At 45.0% G+C, this 17213-nt stretch overlaps 1 protein-coding gene across 2 annotated transcripts in view; it reads right to left on the bottom strand.

Annotated features, from left to right (window-relative positions):
* TTI1 (TELO2 interacting protein 1) overlaps positions 1 to 17213 on the bottom strand; it is a 55160-nt gene that overhangs the window by 13438 nt on the left and 24509 nt on the right. For both annotated transcript variants that reach the window (XR_014225893.1, XM_082272014.1), the window contains exons 5-7: positions 16433 to 16573; positions 7963 to 8167; positions 1279 to 1366 (exon numbers count right to left, since the gene is read on the bottom strand). Coding sequence is in view for 1 of the 2 variants with exons in the window: in XM_082272014.1 (XP_082128140.1) it covers positions 1279 to 1366; positions 7963 to 8167; positions 16433 to 16573 (434 nt within the window). In the remaining variant the exon portion in view is untranslated. The remainder of the gene's footprint in view (positions 1 to 1278; positions 1367 to 7962; positions 8168 to 16432; positions 16574 to 17213) is intronic.

Here is a 17213-nt window from a genome sequence, read left to right on the forward strand (position 1 = left end):
CTACTGTTGTCACTTTTAATGCGGAATTCCACCCTCAAAATTTTCACGGTCCGCTTGCTTTGATTTAACTGAAAAACAATGGGATAATTAAAAAATTTTTTTGATTCACTTACCTTGTTTTTAAAGAAAATATACTTACCTTCCTTCCTCTTCATCCCTCTGCGGCCGCGGCCCGCGCCGTCACTTCCTCCTTGCATTGACTCCTGGGAGATGAACGTCATCAATCCCAGGAGTCAATGTGCCTGCACTGGCCCTGCTCGTCACTTCCGGTGCAGGAGCGTCATTCCCTGCTAAACAGCTTCTGGGCATGCCCAGAAGCTGTGCAGGGATGACGCGCCTGCACCAGAAGTGACAAGCAGGGCCGGTGCAGGGCATTCTGGGACTCCGACGTCACCGAAGAGGACGCTCCGGCTTCAGCTGCCCACACCTGAGATGGCAGCGCTGGACAAGACATTTTCAAGGTAAGTATTTCTTCTAAAAGGTAATTGAAACAGGGGACAGTTCAGAGGCTATCGTTGCTTAAATGCACTAGCCCTGACTGTCCCAGGGGGTATTTTTAGCTAAAAAAAATTTTTCAGGGTGGAACTCCGCTTTAAGAGGCTCGACTGTGACATGAGAAAGCAAAGCCCTGCCTCTATCAAGATGGTCACCTCCACACAGAGACACAGTGTATCAGAATGACTTTTAAAGTGGTTGAAAGGCTGAAGGTTTTTTTTTTTTTTTTTTTTACCTTCATGCATTCATGCATGAAGGTAACCCCTTTCCAGATACTTACCTGAGCCCCATCTTGATCCAGCAATACGCATGAGAGCAGCGGCTCTCCCAGGTCTCTCCCTCCTCATTGGCTGCTGCTGTCAATCACAGGTAGTAGGAGGGAGTAGGGGGCAGGGCCCAGTCTTATGGATACACCGAGGCAGCTCGGGAACGAGCAAGCACGGGTGTCCCCATAGCAGGCTGCTCTGTGCAAACCATTGCACAGAGTAGGTAAGTATAACAGGTTTGTTTAAAACAAAAAAAAAGTGAGCCTTTGATGTTCCTTTAGGTCAGAATTGGGAAACAATCAGTTGCAGAAAGACCAAAAGAAAATTTCCAAGTGCCTTCCTTTGCTGTGACAGAGTCCAGTTTCTCTTTTAACATCACATGAATTTGTCCAGCAAATGTGTTGTATGAGTACATTCCTGTAGGGTGTACACATTCACTACAAAACAAATGTTGAACTACACAGGAAACATGGATCTCTAATCTACTGGTTGGGAAAGAAATAGCCATGACTCTCACCGAATTGCAGCCTCCTGAAGTTTTTTTGGCTGTCGGGCGCTCAGGTACAACATGCAGGAATCAATCACCTCCAGCAGATCGCTGTCTCCTAGAGGACAAAACAATCTGTTCACTGGCTACTCAGTACACATACAGCATCAAACAGCATAGTACAGCATCAAACAGTTACAACATATACATCAGATATGCAGACATCTCTAGTAGGCCTAGAGGTTCATAAAAAGTATTGAGGGGAGTCAGACAAATCAAATATAGAATGGCTTTGACTTGTTTTTAGTTTTTTCAGCTTTCACGTTGACTTGTATTCAGATGCAAATAAAATGTAAGCAAACCCTTAGGCTTGGTTCACTGCATAGAATGCAGTTTGCTTTTGATCCATTTCTGCAGTGCATTTTGCATTTTTTTCACACGCATTTTTAATGCTTTTTTTTTTTTGTTGGGCAGATTAAAAATGCAAAAAGGTAATTTGCGGCAAAAACTCACTACATACATTTCTGCAGCTTCTCCATTGAAGTTTATTGAATCGAAAAAAGCACCGTTTTGCGCTTAAAAAAAAGTCTCTGACCCTTTCCAAAAACGCAGCGGCTGAAAAAAAGCATAGACGTGAACGTGTCCCATAGAAAACCATGTTAAATGGACTATAGTACGTTTCTGCAAAAAGCACCAAAAAAGTGAACCAGGCCTTACACACTTCCCATGGATCATATTATTATATTATTACTCCAGGATCAGACACTACATTCCCATACATGTCAAGTAGACGGCAAACTCCAACCAAACTGTAGCAAACAGTGTATTTTCAAACTTCTAGTACATGTTTATCCAGTAACAAGAGGCAATCCAGATATATGTTTGACTTGCTGTTCTGTGTTGCGGAATCCCAGTGTCCTTATGTATAAACGTGTCACTTCTTCCAGTTTGTAATTGTACTACAGAAGGAACTTCTTGCCATCCAGACTTGACCGATTTGCTGCATGAAAATCCTTTCAGATGATTGTCGGTGCTCAGTTTTACTGTGTGTTATTAATGCAATTCTGCCTCTAAAATAAAATATACAGTATCTCACAAACATGAGTACATCCCTCACATTTTTATAAATATTTTATTATACAGTGGGTACGGAAAGTATTCAGACCCCCTTAAATTTTTCACTCTTTGTTATATTGCAGCCATTTGCTAAAATCATTTAAGTTCATTCTTCTTCCTCATGAATGTACACATAGCACCCCATACTGACAGAAAAACACAGAATTGTTGACATTGTTGCAGATTTATTAAAAAAGAAAAACTGAAATATCACATGGTCCTAAGTATTCAGACCCTTTGCTGTGACACTCATATATTTAACTCAGGTGCTTTCCATTTCTTCTGATCATCCTTGAGATGGTTCTACACCTTCATTTGAGTCCAGCTGTGTTTGATTATACTGATTGGACTTGATTAGGAAAGCCACACACCTGTCTATATAAGACCTTCCAGATCACAATGCATGTCAGAGCAAATGAGAATCATGAGGTCAAAGAAACTGCCTGAAGAGCTCAGAGACAGAATTGTGGCAAGGCACAGATCTGGCCAAGGTTACAAAAAGATTTCTGCTGCACTTAAGGTTCCTAAGAGCACAGTGGCCTCCATAATCCTCAAATGGAAGACGTTTGGGATGACCAGAACCCTTCCTAGAGCTGGCAGTCCGGCCAAACTGAGCTATCGGGGGAGAAGAGCCTTGGTGAGAGAGGTAAAGAAGAACCCAAAGATCACTGTGGCTGAGCTCCAGAGATGCAGTCAGGAGATGGGAGAAAGTTGTAGAAAGTCAACCATCACTGCAGCCCTCCACCAGTCGGGGCTTTATGGCAGAGTGGCCCGACGGAAGCCTCTCCTCAGTGTAAGACACATGAAAGCCCGCATGGAGTTTGCTAAAAAAACACCTGAAGGACTCCAAGATGGTGAGAAATAAGATTCTCTGGTCTGATGAGACCAAAATAGAACTTTTTGGCCTTAATTCTAAGCGGTATGTGTGGAGAAAACCAGGCACTGCTCATCACCTGTCCAATACAGTCCCAACAGTGAAGCATGGTGGTGGCAGCATCATGCTGTGGGGGTGTTTTTCAGCTGCAGGGACAGGACGACTGGTTGCAATCGAGGGAAAGATGAATGCGGCCAAGTACAGGGATATCCTGGACAAAAACCTTCTCCAGAGTGCTCTGGACCTCAGACTGGGCCGAAGGTTTACCTTCCAACAAGACAATGACCCTAAGCACACAGCTAAAATAACGAAGGAGTGGCTTCACAACAACTCCGTGACTGTTCTTGAATGGCCCAGCCAGAGCCCTGACTTAAACCCAATTGAGCATCTCTGGAGAGACCTAAAAATGGCTGTCCACCAACGTTTACCATCCAACCTGACAGAACTGGAGAGGATCTGCAAGGAGGAATGGCAGAGGATCCCCAAATCCAGGTGTGAAAGACTTGTTGCATCTTTCCCAAAAAGACTCCTGGCTGTATTAGATCAAAAGGGGGCTTCTACTAAATACTGAGCAAAGGGTCTGAATACTTCGGACCATGTGATATTTCAGTTTTTCTTTTTTTAAAAATCTGCAACAATGTCAACAATTCTGTGTTTTTCTGTCAGTATGGGGTGTTATGTGTACATTCATGAAGAAGAATGAACCTAAATGATTTTAGCAAATGGCTGCAATATAACAGAGTGAAAAATTTAAGGAGGTCTGAATACTTTCCGTACCCACTGTATCTTTTCATGTGTCAATAAGGAAGAAATGACACTTTCTTACAATGTAAAGTAGTGAGTGTACAGCTTGTATAACAGTGTAACTTTGCTATCCCCTCAAAATAACTCAACACACAGCCATTAATGTCTAAACCAATGGTACCCCTAGGTAAAATTGTAAAAAATGGCCCTAAAGTGTCAATATTTTGTGTGGCCACCATTATTTTCCAGCACTGCCTTAACTCTCTTGGGCATGGAGTTCACCAGATCTTCATAGGTTGCCACTGGAGTCCTCTTCCACTCCTCCATGAAAACATCACAGATCTGGTGGATGTTAGAGACCTTGCGCTCCTCCACCTTCTGTTTGAGGATGCCCCACAGATGCTCAATAGGGTTTAGGTCTGGAGACATGCTTGACCAGTCCACTACCTTTACCCTCAACAAGGCAGGGAGTCTTGGAGGTGTGTTTGAGGTCTTTATCATGTTAGAATAATGCCCTGCAGCCCAGTCTCCAAAGGGAGGGGATGATGCTCTGCTTCAGTATGACACAGTACATGTTGGCATTCATGGTTCCCTCAATGAACTGTAGCTCCCCAGTGCCGGCAGCACTCATGCAGCCCCAGACCATGACACTCCCACCACCATGCGTGACAGTAGGCAAGACACACTTGTCTTTGTACTCCCCAACTGGTTGCTGCCACACACGGTTAACACCATCTGAACCAAATAATTTTATCTTGGTCTCCTCAGACCACAGGACATGGTTCCAGTAATCCATGTCCTTAGTCTGCTTGTCTTCAGCAAACTATTTGCGGGCTTTCTTGTGCATCATCTTTAGAAGAGGCTTCCTTCTGGGACGACAGCCATGCAGACCAATTTGACGCACTGTGCAGCGTATGTTCTAAGCACTGGCAGGCTGACCCCCCCCCCCCCCCCCCACCCTTTGAACCTCTGCATCAACGCTGGCAGCACTTATATGTCTATTTTCTAAAGACAACCTCTGGATATGACGCTGAGCACGTGCACTCAACTTCTTTGGTCGACCATGGCGAGTCCTGTTGTGAGTGGAACCTGTCCTGTTAAACCGCTGTATGGTCTTGGCCACCGTGCTGCAGCTCAGTTTCAGGGTCTTGCAAATTTTCCTATAGTCTAGGCCATCTTTATGTAGAGCAACAATTCTTTTTTTCAGATTCTTAGAGAGTTCTTTGTCATGAGGTGCCATGTTGAACTTCCAGTGACCAGTATGAGAGAGTGAGAGCGATAACACCAAATTTAACACATCTCCTCCCCATTCACACCTGAGACCTTCTAACACTAACGAGTCACAGGACACCAGAGAGGGAAAATGGGTAATTCGGCCTCAGTTTGGACATTTTCACTTAGAGGTGTACTCAGTTTTGTTGCCAGCGGTTTAGACATTAATGGCTGTGTGTTGAGTTATTTTGAGGGGACAGCAAATGTACACTGTTATACAAGCTGTACACTCTCTACTTTACATTGTAGCAAAGTGTCACTTTTTCAGTGTTGTCATATGTAAAGATATAATAAAACATATACAAAAATGTGAGGGGTGTACTCACTTTTGTGAGATACTGTATAAAACAAAGTCCTCCCTGTGGAAAAAAAGAGATAATACTCACTTCTCCAGCTGCCTGCACCACTTGTGTCTGCAGCAGTGAGGAGAAACTACTGCCTGAAGAAACATCAGAATCTGACACTTCCAGAAGTGTCAGATTCCTGGTCACCTGCTGTGCTCAGTGGTTCACCACCCCTAGTCCTACATCACCACTATGTCCTGTAGTGATGTAGTGGCCAGCAGGAGAAAACAGAATGCAATGGGAAACCCGCATTCCGACACCCCAGGGTGTGAGGAACTTTGAAGATTCATCTGTTTTCAGAGCAAGTATCAGATGCACAGGCAGTGAATGAGGTGATTAAGTCTGGGCTCACATAAGTTCAGCTGTGGTTTGCAGTCTGGTGTCCTGTGCGTTTGGGTTTACCGGTTCAGGTGTGATTCAGGTGGGAATTTTTGCCTGAATTCGCACCTCAACGGGACCCAAAAACCCTTTTCAAATTTGCACTGCAATCGCCCCGGACGTGTGTGAACTGGCCGGTCACACTCACGTCAAGCGAATTGGATGCGGTGTAAAACGCATCCAATCTGCATATATGTGAACCCAGCCTAACTGCCTTCTTTGCAGGGAGGACTATATTTTACATATTTATGTCAATGACGAAGTCACCCAACAAATTCAATTCAAAATACTAACATCTTACAAAGCCATCCACAGCTTAGCCCCCAGCTACATCACTAGCCTAGTCTCAAAATACCAACCTAATCGCTCTCTTCGTTCCTCTCAAAACCTCCTGCTCTCTAGCTCCCTCGTCACCTCCTCCCATGCTCGCCTCCAGGACTTTTCCAGAGCCTTTCCAATCCTATGGAACTCCTTACCCCAATCTGTCCGATTCTCTCCTACTCTATTAGACGACCCCTAAAGACCAGAGATGTATAGTAACTAAGTAGAACTACTTCACTACTGTACTTAAGTACCGAAAGGCGGTAACTGTACTTTCCTAGAGTAGAATTTTTTTCTCCTACTTCCACTTTTACTTCACTACGTTTTTTCAATGATTTCAATACTTCTACTCCGATATTTTTTTTTTTGTGCTGCATAGTTACTCGTTACAATTATAAAAATTACCACTGCCAAAACAGTAGATGGCAGGTTTCATGAAGCTCAAAACGTGTGTATTATCAGCGCATATGAAAATAAAAGCTACTGTATGTATAAATAAAAGCTGCATTTGAAATAATAAAAAACAATATGATGTTCAAACTTTTGACTTCTTTCTTTAATAACTACATAACACAGTACTTGTACTTTTACTTTCAGTACTTGAGTAGCAATTTTTTTTTCAAAACTACTGGTACTTTTACTTTCAGTACTTGAGTAGCAAAATTTAAAAAAAAAAAAAAAAAACTACTTGCAATACTTAAGTACAAAAAATGTTGAATACTTTAGTACTTCTACTCAAGTCACTTTTTGATCGAGCACTTGTACTTTTACTCAAGTATGGGTTTCGAGTACTTTATACAACTCTGCTAAAGACCCTCCTCTTCAGAGAAGCCTATTCTACCCACACCTAACAACTATACTTACATTTTCTCCATCAGCCCATCCCCCACAGTTAAAGCCTTTTGTTTCACTTGACTCTCCATTCTAGATTGTAAGCTCTAGCGAGTAGGGCCCTCTAATTCCTCCTTTATTGAATTGTATTGTCTTCTGTATTGTCCAATTGTCCAATGTAAGCCCACCCTTTCTTGCAGAGGGGTCCCACATATATTAGTGCAACTGTAGGAAGGTAAAAAATGCCAGTTCAGACATGTGCCTCTTTCTGAATATGGATCAGTGTGTAAATCCACTGAAGATGAAGGCATGGGACCAAAGACTTTGACAGTCACACAGAATAGGAAAGGCACACACATAAGTAACACTAAAGCCTCGTACACACGCACAGATTGTTGGCCGACCGATCGGCCGTCTTTTGTCCAGTGTTGTTTGTTGGTTGAAATGTGCTCTAGACTTGCACTGGACTTTTGTTGGCCAACAAAAACCAACTTCAGAAGTGATGTCATGTGATGGTTGACTTTCCCTGTGTTTTTTCTTCTCTGAGCATGCCCAGTCTTGCTCATCTGATTTTTGTCTGCCGAAATCTGTACTGACTGAGGAACAATCGGCCGTTCTGTTATTGGCCAACAAAAATTTTATAGTATGCACACCAGATTTTTTTCGGCCGAAAAGTCGCAGTTGGTTGTCGGAAGCATCATACTAACAAGCCGACAATCGGCCGATCGGACGTTGGCCGACAATTTACGGCCAACAATCTCTGCGTGTGTACAGGGCTTACGTGTCATTTTAGCTTGCAGAATTTAGCTCTGAGCTAGGCAGCCATTAACTCACCTAAAGCCAAATCTACACAAAGGGTCCCCAATCCTTCCAATACAGCTGTTTGCAGTTTAAAGCCCAGCGTGTGGCTGTATACAGGCCCAGCATGACAGCTAACAAGTGCCTGGGAGCGTAGGGACATCAAAAAGGCAGGAAGGGCATCCTTGCACACACGTTGCCGCAGGAAGTCTTTACATGATGAAGCAAGAGACACCAACACCTGGAAAAGGAGATGGTCATTAAATAACATGACTAACATGCATAAGATATCTGAAAACGATCGCACTGCTCCTTCTGATAATGCCCGCATTTTACTTCTTCCATGGCCAATGCTATCTTTATATTCTGGCATCAACCAGAATCAGCTGTGTTGTGGGTAAGCAGGTGGTTTGACACAGATCAGGGAATGAAGCTACAGTATGTGTCATCACTAGGAGACGGGAGACTTAGGAAATGCCTCCTCCCTTCTTCAGCAGACTTAACAATTTCCAGATTGCTTACACACAATCACTTTCCTGGAGCTCAAGATACATACGATTGGTAAAAACAAAACATGCAGCTCTTCATCCATCTTTGCTATATGGCCTGCCTGTCTCCAACCAGAAACTGTAAAATCTTTTCACTCCTCCACCTTATCCCCAGCATATGGACCGCACTTCATTCTCTTCAATGGAAACATTTGTATGCAGTTTGTCAAGCTGTTGACAAGCTTTAGAATTATAAGATTGTACACAACAAAAAACAGATGGACCTGAGGTGCCCTAAGAAGAATCAATGCAATAAAGGGGTTGTATAATGTGTATTTGTCTCAATCCAGAGCACTAAGTGCAATTTCTGTCTGCTGCTTTGTTCCTCTGCTATCAACATTAATCACTTCTGACAAGTTTTCCTGACACCAAGAAAAAAAGGTGACAGGGGAGGGATCTTCAGCTGATTGACAGTCTCAGCTCTGTTCCTAAGTGAAGGGGGTGTGTCTCTTCCCTCCAATCAGCTCGTAGAGCTCTCCTCACTAAGCTCTGCAGAGTGTAAATTCATCTCTCTGCCCCCTTTTTTCTAAACTCTCAGACAAGCTTTAGAAATTCAGCACGGATGTAGAGAAAAGAAGACTGCAGATAAACAGGTACAGCTTATGTAGGATTTGTTTCATCTCTGTGTTCTGTGAGTCACTTTACTGTGTCACTTTACTGGGTATATGTAAGAGTTTATAACTACTTTAAGACCCGGTTCACACCAGGGCAACTAAAAGTCGCCCCGACTTTGAAGCCGCCCTGCAGCATGACTTTAATCGCGGCTTGCAAAAGACTTCTCTAATAGAAGTCAATGCAAGTCGCTCCGACTTCGCCCCAAAGTATTGCAGGAACCTTTTTCTAAGTCGGAGCGACTTGAGTCGATCTGATTAGAACGGATCCATTGCACAGAATGGAGCGCTACTTGTCAGGCGACCAAGTCGCCTGACAAGTCGTGGCAGTGTGAACCGGCTCAAAAGCTCCAGGAATTCAGCTACTTCGTAAAATGTGCTGCATTACCATGGGTTAAGTCCAATGAGGTGGTAGTACAGCTATCATTACACTCCTGGGGATCTGACAGGAGAGACGCTGTCTTCTCACACACAGCATTTACACCCTGAATATGGGTGCAACATGTGAAAAATTGATTTTTGTAAAATCTTACCGTAAAATCCTTTTCTCTTAGCTCATTGACAGACGTAGTCCTCGGTGATACAGCACCTTCGGGTTATGTTGCCTCCACAGGAGTAGGACTAGACAGGAAATAAAATGCTCTGGCCACACCCTAGGGGCAGTCCCCGAGGGTATATCCTCTCTCTCTCTGCCACAGCAAATCAGTTATGTCACAAAAGCAGTGTTTAAAAAATTTAACCCAACCCAACTCAAAAACAGAGGGGCGGGTACTACGTCTGTCAATGAGCTAAGAGAAAAGGATTTTACGGTAAGATTTTACAAAAATCCATTTTTCTCTATCGCTCATTGACAGACGTAGTCCTCGGTGATACAGCACCTTCGGGACGTCCCAGAGCAGTATCACAAATGAGGGGTGGGAAAATGGAAATCAAATCCAAATCTAGAAGGCCCAACCGGTGCCAACTAGAAGTTTACAATGCTCATCCTTAATGATGAGACTCAACAAAAAAATTTTCAAACAGAAAAAAACCCTCGAGGTAGACCACCGGTCTCCTCAAATTGCGGCCTGCAAAACCTTGCGGCCAAATGAGGCATCCGCCGATGCCATCACATCAATTTTATAAAATTTTGTAAAGGTATGTACCGACGACCAGGTGGCCGCCTTACATACCTGGACCACTGACGCCTGATGGCGAAAGGCCCAGGAAGTACTGAGCGCTCGAGTGGAGTGCGCCCTAACAGGGAACGGAGGACTCTGACCCTTAATAGAATAAGCCTGTACCACCGTCTGTCATCCATTTGGCAATAGTCGCGGCAGATGCAGGCAACCCCTTTCTGGGGCCATCCGTGATCACAAAAAGTGAATCCGTCTTACGGAACGATTCCGTAGCCTTCAGGTATACCCTGATTGCCCGAACCACATCCAAGGAATGCAACGCATGTTCCCGATGATGATTGGGCTGAGGACACAAGGAAGGTAGTACAATATCTTCATTCAGATGAAAATCTGAAACCACCTTAGGAAGAAAGGATGGCTTAGGATGGAGTACTACCTTATCCCTATGAATCACCAAGTATGGGGACTGGCATGATAAAGCAGCCAGCTCTGACACCCTGCGTGCAGAAGAGATAGCCACCAAGAAGGCCACCTTCTGGGATAAAGTAAGCAAGGGAATCTCCCTGATGTTTTCAAAAGGAGGTTTCTGTGGAACCGACAAAACCAAATTAAGATCCCAGGGCGGTAAGGGCGCGCGGACTGGTGGAGCCAGGTGCCGCACCCCCTGGATGAAATTCCGCACCAAGGACTTGGTAGCTAAAGGTTTCTGAAAGAAGATTGCTAATGCTGAAACTTGACCCTTGATGGTGCTCAAGGCTAGCTTCTGCTCAACCCCTTTTTGCAAAAAGGCCAATATTCGAGTCACCGAATAGGTACGTGGAGGAAATCCTAAAGATTCGCACCACGCGATATAAGTCTTCCATGTGTGATAATAGACTCTGCTGGAAGTCGCTTTCCTTGCTTTAATAAGGGTAGGAATGACTGAAGCTGACAACCCTCTGTCCTTCAGTACTTGGGTCTCAATGGCCAGGCCATTAAAACCAGCGACTGTAAAGCACAATGGTAGATTGGTCCTCGAGACCGCAGATACTCCCTGAGACGCAGTTCCCACGGAACGTCTGCGACTAGCAAGTCCAAGTCGGCCAGGCTGGCTTGACGAGGTCAGCCTAGAATTTCTAGGACCACTGGCACTGACGGGATTTGAACCAGGCGTCCCTAGAGCTATCTGGCCCCGACCATCCGACAAAGTCTGGTCGTTTTCTGTTCCCACACATTTATCAGACACCTGATTCCTATCAGGAACGGTGATCTCTCCTGGTTGAATCTCAGGGACCGAAGTCACCCGGCTAGAGGCTTCTTGGTCTGTCTGGTCAACCAGATCCGATTCCTGTGGGGAATTGAGACTAATCTTAGGAAAAGGTAAAGGAAAAGATCTATTCAGGGAACGGTGACTACCGCTCCCTGTAGTACTTAAATGTTGGAAGGGAAGAATCGCACCGGTAGTAGTAGTCGATGCTCGATCTAATGTCCTGAATACCGGTGAAAACGTCCCCCCACCCTCAACCCGGGTGGGGGCGCACCTTCAGGCTGTGTAATCCTTTGCTTCGGGTTTGGCTGAGTCGGTCCTCTGTTTGTCCGACCAGCCTTTCTTGAACCCTCCTGGAGGAGTCTTGCCTTTCCCGCTTGTTCCAGCCGGGCGTGCGAACCCTTTATGGGCGGTAAAGAAAGGTCCTCGCTTGTTGCGAGGTCCCTTAGCTTTAGCAGCCTGTGGCAAGAAAGTGCTCTTGCCCCCAGTGGCATCCTTAATAATTTCATCTAGGGTGGCCCCAAATAGGCGATTCCCCTGAAAGGGGAGATTCGTCAAGGTCTTTTTGGAACCTAGGTCAGCTGACCAGCATTTTAACCACAGCACACGTCTGAGGATTACCGCTGACATAGATGCATGCCCAAGGCTGCGTCACAGACAAACTGTAGCCCTTGTATAATCTGTTCCATCAAATCAGATGTTCCCTGGGGGATATCTTTTCCCCTTAGGTCTTGGCGTACCAATCTCGCCCATTCCGTTAGTGTCTGGGAAACTAGACCAATAACAATTACTAGACCAATAACAATTACTGGTCTAAATGCTGACCCTATCAGGGAGAAGATAGTGCGGGACTCCGCTTCCATTTTTCGATCCACCGGATCCTTAAAGGACGAAGTGTCCTCCACTGGGATAACCGTGGCTTTATTCAGCCTGGAAATAGGTGGATCCACCACTGGTGGTACCGTCCATTTCTTAATGAGGGATTCCTCAAACGGATAGCGTCTAGCAATACGCTTGGAAATAGTAAAGGTACGCTTAGAATGCTCCCATTCTCCTTTAATTTTATTACCAAAACACTTGGGTACAGAAAAAACCTTCACCGTTTTGATGGGCTTGTTAGTACCAAAGGGAATCTCTGTTTCAGTTGCCTCTGCCGGTAAAACCTCAAGTCTTAAGGTTTCCCGCACCGCTACAACTAATGCGTCCACCAATGCTTCTTCCTGAATTATGGCGGAAGAATGAACGTCCTCCTCACTGTCTGAGGGAGCTTTACCTGAGATAACAGCCCTTGCAGAGGGACCTGCAGCTGCAGTGACCATCTCTGAATCTGAGTCAGAGGTGTCAGATAATATAGGGGTAGGCGGGGGTCGCTTTCTTGACCCCCGTCCCTGACAGGCCGCCTCCACCGAGCCACCATAGACTCCAAAACTGCTGTAAATGCATCCATACTCTGTGCACCGGCGGGTCCCGTGGCCCCCTCGAGGGAAACAGGTGGGGGTACTTGTGTGGCAGGGTCCATGATTATTCCAGTAACTAGCCAGAAAATACAATCCAAACTTAAATAAAAAACTTTTTTTTTTTTTTTTTTTTTCAGACCCCCAGCGCCACAAAAGCCCCTCAGTGTTACCTGCTAGGGATCCCTATCGATCGAGAGAGAGAGAGAGAGAGATAGACCCCCAGGCTCACCACTTGATGCTCAGAGTTTAACTGCAACAGGTTACAGCGCTGTCTTCACAAACAGGAAGTCTTTTGGCTGGCTGCCCGGGAAGAAAGGAGGCGGCTCCGCCCCTCTGCACGCCTTCCGGCGCCTCCCCTAGCTCCACGAGGTGTTTGAGTCACCTCAAACATGGCCGCCCCCATGCTGCAGACACGAGGCTACGCCAAAATGGCGGCCTCGTACGATCTACGGCGGTCTGATACAGCATAGCGGCGTCCTGCAGAGTAACTAGGCATCGCAAAATCTCTCTCTCATGGAGATCAGTTTGACCGGCAGTACCGAACCCTGGCAGAACCGCGTGGCCGTCGGGAGACCTGCTTCAGCTGGAGGAATGACCTGGCAAGCCGCATACCTGTCCTGTGCTTCTGACAGGTAGGATACTTCTAGTAACACAGTAAGATTCCAGTGCTGCCACATATTACAATCATTTAAACATACTTTGTAATTAGATTGTCAGCTCCCAAACCAAGCCTGCTGGCTTTTTGTACACACAAATCACACTCAATATAGGGGGATCTGTGCTATGTTATAGGATAGAGGGGAACCCATCCTTACCATTACAGAGAGGGGCCCGCGTTCACCACAAGACCCGTCAGGGGGAAAAGGGGAACATACTACTCACCATACCGGAACCAGGCGGGCGCCAACTCCTGACAGTACCCCTCTCCACCGAAGTTGGAGGGCTGTCGACCAATACGGACGCCGTGACTCATGGTCCTTGGCGTTTCAGCGAGACGTTTAACTCGCAGGGTCAGTCCCCTCCAGTGGGACTATGTCGCGGCCGACCCAGCGCGGAGCTATGGCCTGCAAGCGCTCGTAGGCTGAACTGAGGTGACCACTGGATCTCAACATCCCGCCCGTCGCCCAGTTCAGCTTTCTTGCTTGAAGATCTCACAGGAACACTGGAGAAAAAAAGCTTAAAAAAAAACTTTTCTAAGAACAAATTCCTGCCAGGACCGAAGATCCCAACAAGGTATCTAGGTCCTTACTCCTGACTAGACAGAAAAAAACTGATTTGCTGTGGCAGAGAGAGAGAGAGGATATACCCTCGGGGACTGCCCCTAGGGTGTGGCCAGAGCATTTTATTTCCTGTCTAGTCCTACTCCTGTGGAGGCAACATAACCCGAAGGTGCTGTATCACCGAGGACTACGTCTGTCAATGAGCGATAGAGAAATGTATACTTATCCTTTAACCCCTAGTAAACCAGCAAAATTTACAAAGTGGCTGAATTCAGAGTCCAGCTTTAAAAATGGGTGGGGCTCCACTCTCACTGCATGGATTAAAATGCTTTTTGCATAGGGTACCAGGAAAAAGGACTTTCTGACTCTCCCCCCCCCCCTGTAAGCCGACATTCGCCTTTTAACGAGGTGTGAGCAGGCCTTCAGTGTTCCCATATAGAGTTCCGGTCCTGCATTGTACAGAATGTTGTCAGAGTGTGACTGCCGGCTGGAGTGCAGAGGTGAAGAAGCTTCAGGGGACTGGCTATAGAGAATAAGTAGCTCGTGGGCGTGAGGAACGAGATCAGTTTAAGTGTTTGTTAGCAAACGTGGATTTAACCCCCTGCAAAATGGGGGGAGCCCAACTGCAAAGTTTTTTTTCAGTTTCCCGGAGTTCAGCTTTAAAGTGGACTTCTCATTTAGAACAACCCTTTCCCAATGTTTGCAGATCTTGTTTCCAGACTTTACCTATTCAGCCTATCATTACCCACCATATGCAAAATTAGTGAGCAAACACCCCTCCACAGTGTCCCCCCAGAGACTCAGATAGTCTCCAACTGGATACTACCATCTTAAATTTCACATTGCATAGTGGTTAAAGTGACCCTGTCAGTACCGGGTCATTGAATGTAGAACATACCTGCCTAAAGAAGATTGCATATACAGTAAAACCTTGGATTGAGAGTAACTTGGTTTGAAAGTGTTTTGCAAGACAAGCAAAATTAAAAAAAAAAAAAAAAAAAAGTGACTTGATAAACAAGCAATGTCTTGATATACAAGTAGCGTCATGTCACAATCGAGTATAAAAGGGAAGAGAGGTGCCTCCAAGTGTAGCAATATGGTTACATTTAATGACGGTACAACATTTAGTAACTCACGTGGTTGATGATTACAACAGGCACATCTAAGTATGCAGGCATCCGGGGTCCACATAGACCATTCTCCACACCGCCGGCTCTCACTGCAGTTAGTCTGCAATCGTGATCGGGAAGACAACCCTGCAGTAGAGCGATCTGAAAAAGAGGCTTGAAGCGATTGTAGAGCGCAGCGTGTAAGGGATGACGTTGATGGCGGTGCGGAGGATGGTCTATGTGGACAGCTTTAACCCCGGATGCCTGCATACTTAGATGTGTCTGTCATAACCACTTTAAGACCGGAGGATTTGGCTGCTCAATGACCAGGCCCTATTTTGCGATTCATTTTGCGCGCTCCTGCGACGCTGTACCCAAACTAAATTGACGTCTTTTTTTTCCCCACAAACAGAGCTTTCTTTTGGTGGTATTTGATCACTTGTGCAATTTTTATTTTTTGCACTATAAACAAAGAGCGACAATTTTGAAAAAAAACAACAATATTTTTCACATTCTTTTATATGAAATTCTCAAAAACAAAAAAGGTAAAATATCAAAATTTAACATTTTAGGCCAATTTGTTTTCTGCTACATATTTTTGGTAAAAAAATAAAATAAAAAGATCGCAATAAGCGTATTTTGATTGGTTTGCGCAAAAGTTATTGCGTTTACTAACTACAGGAAAGATTTATGTCATTTTTATTGTTTTTTTTTTTTTTTGGATTCTAAGGTGTTTTTTCTGGCTTTTTTTCCAGGCATTTATCAGGTGTTTTTACAGGTGTTTGGAGGCAGGCATTGACATCTAACAAAAAATACTTGTAATCTGCCAAAAAAGAAGCTCATGTACTTTTTTGAGCTTGAGGCGTTTTGCTTCAGGCAACAAAACGCTCATATGTGAACAGGGGCTTGAAATGAATGGGATTTTGCTTGTTGGGCGTTTTGAGACTTCAGAGATGAGCGTTTTACGAGCTGAAATCCGCTCAGGTTTGAACAGGGCCTGAGGTCCATATGATACACACAAAATCCAGAAGTCCCCCTCAACACACACACAGAGACACACATACTACTGAAAACAAAGCTCCCGCATGTTTAAAAACCACCAGACCATATGAGGAATTACATGAAAAAATGCATAATAAAAACAACTGTTTTGAAGTATTAAGGTGTAATTTGGCAGTAATGGGATCTTGCAGTTACCTGAAAGGCTCGCAAAAGGACCAGCGGTTCATCCTGCAACAGTCTTTTCACTAGACATGGCCAAATTTTATGGGCAAGAGGCAGAAGAACATCTTCCTGAGAATATAGGAGAAGTAACGATAGCCGCAAAGTGTCCAGGGCCTGAAAAAGGGCAGCCATGTAATGAGTAATAGAGGAATAAACACCATTACACCAATCATTGCACGAAATGTGTTCTATTAAAAAAAAAAAAAAAAAAAAAAATCTCCAGAATAACATAATGCCTCTGTTTGAGTTTTCACATACCTTCATTCTGAAGGTATTCTTCCTCTGCTCCTTTCCCAACTGAGAGTCACCTGTACAAATGATCGACCAATATCAGTTTTTCGTTGCCGATGCCGATATTTTGGTCAATGCATATCGGTATCGGCCGATATTTTCATACATTTCAAAAAAAAATTTTTTTCTTTGTTTTCCTTTGACAGGAACTTTTGTGGAGAGGTCTGGGGGTCTAAAAGACCGCAAACCCCTCCTCTGCACTTAAAAGCATTAAAAAAACGCCAAGTTTGGCTGTTTTAAATGCTGTCATTTTTTTTGAATCTGGCACCAGTACCCAGGAGTGATATCATGACATCACTTCCGGGTTTTTGAATGGAGACCCAATTAGAGCCGAATGCGGCTTTGATCGGGTCTTCGGCGGCCGTGCAGGCTGGTTGCCCGGGTCTCCCGGTGGGACGGGAGAACCAGGCGAACCGCGGAAGGCAGCGGCAGCAGCGGGGGTTGGGGTGGGACGTCCCCTCCC

This window comes from Pelophylax lessonae, assembly GCF_965119305.1.
Source record: "Pelophylax lessonae genome assembly, chromosome: 11".
In the NCBI taxonomy this organism is placed as follows: Eukaryota; Metazoa; Chordata; class Amphibia; order Anura; family Ranidae; genus Pelophylax; species Pelophylax lessonae.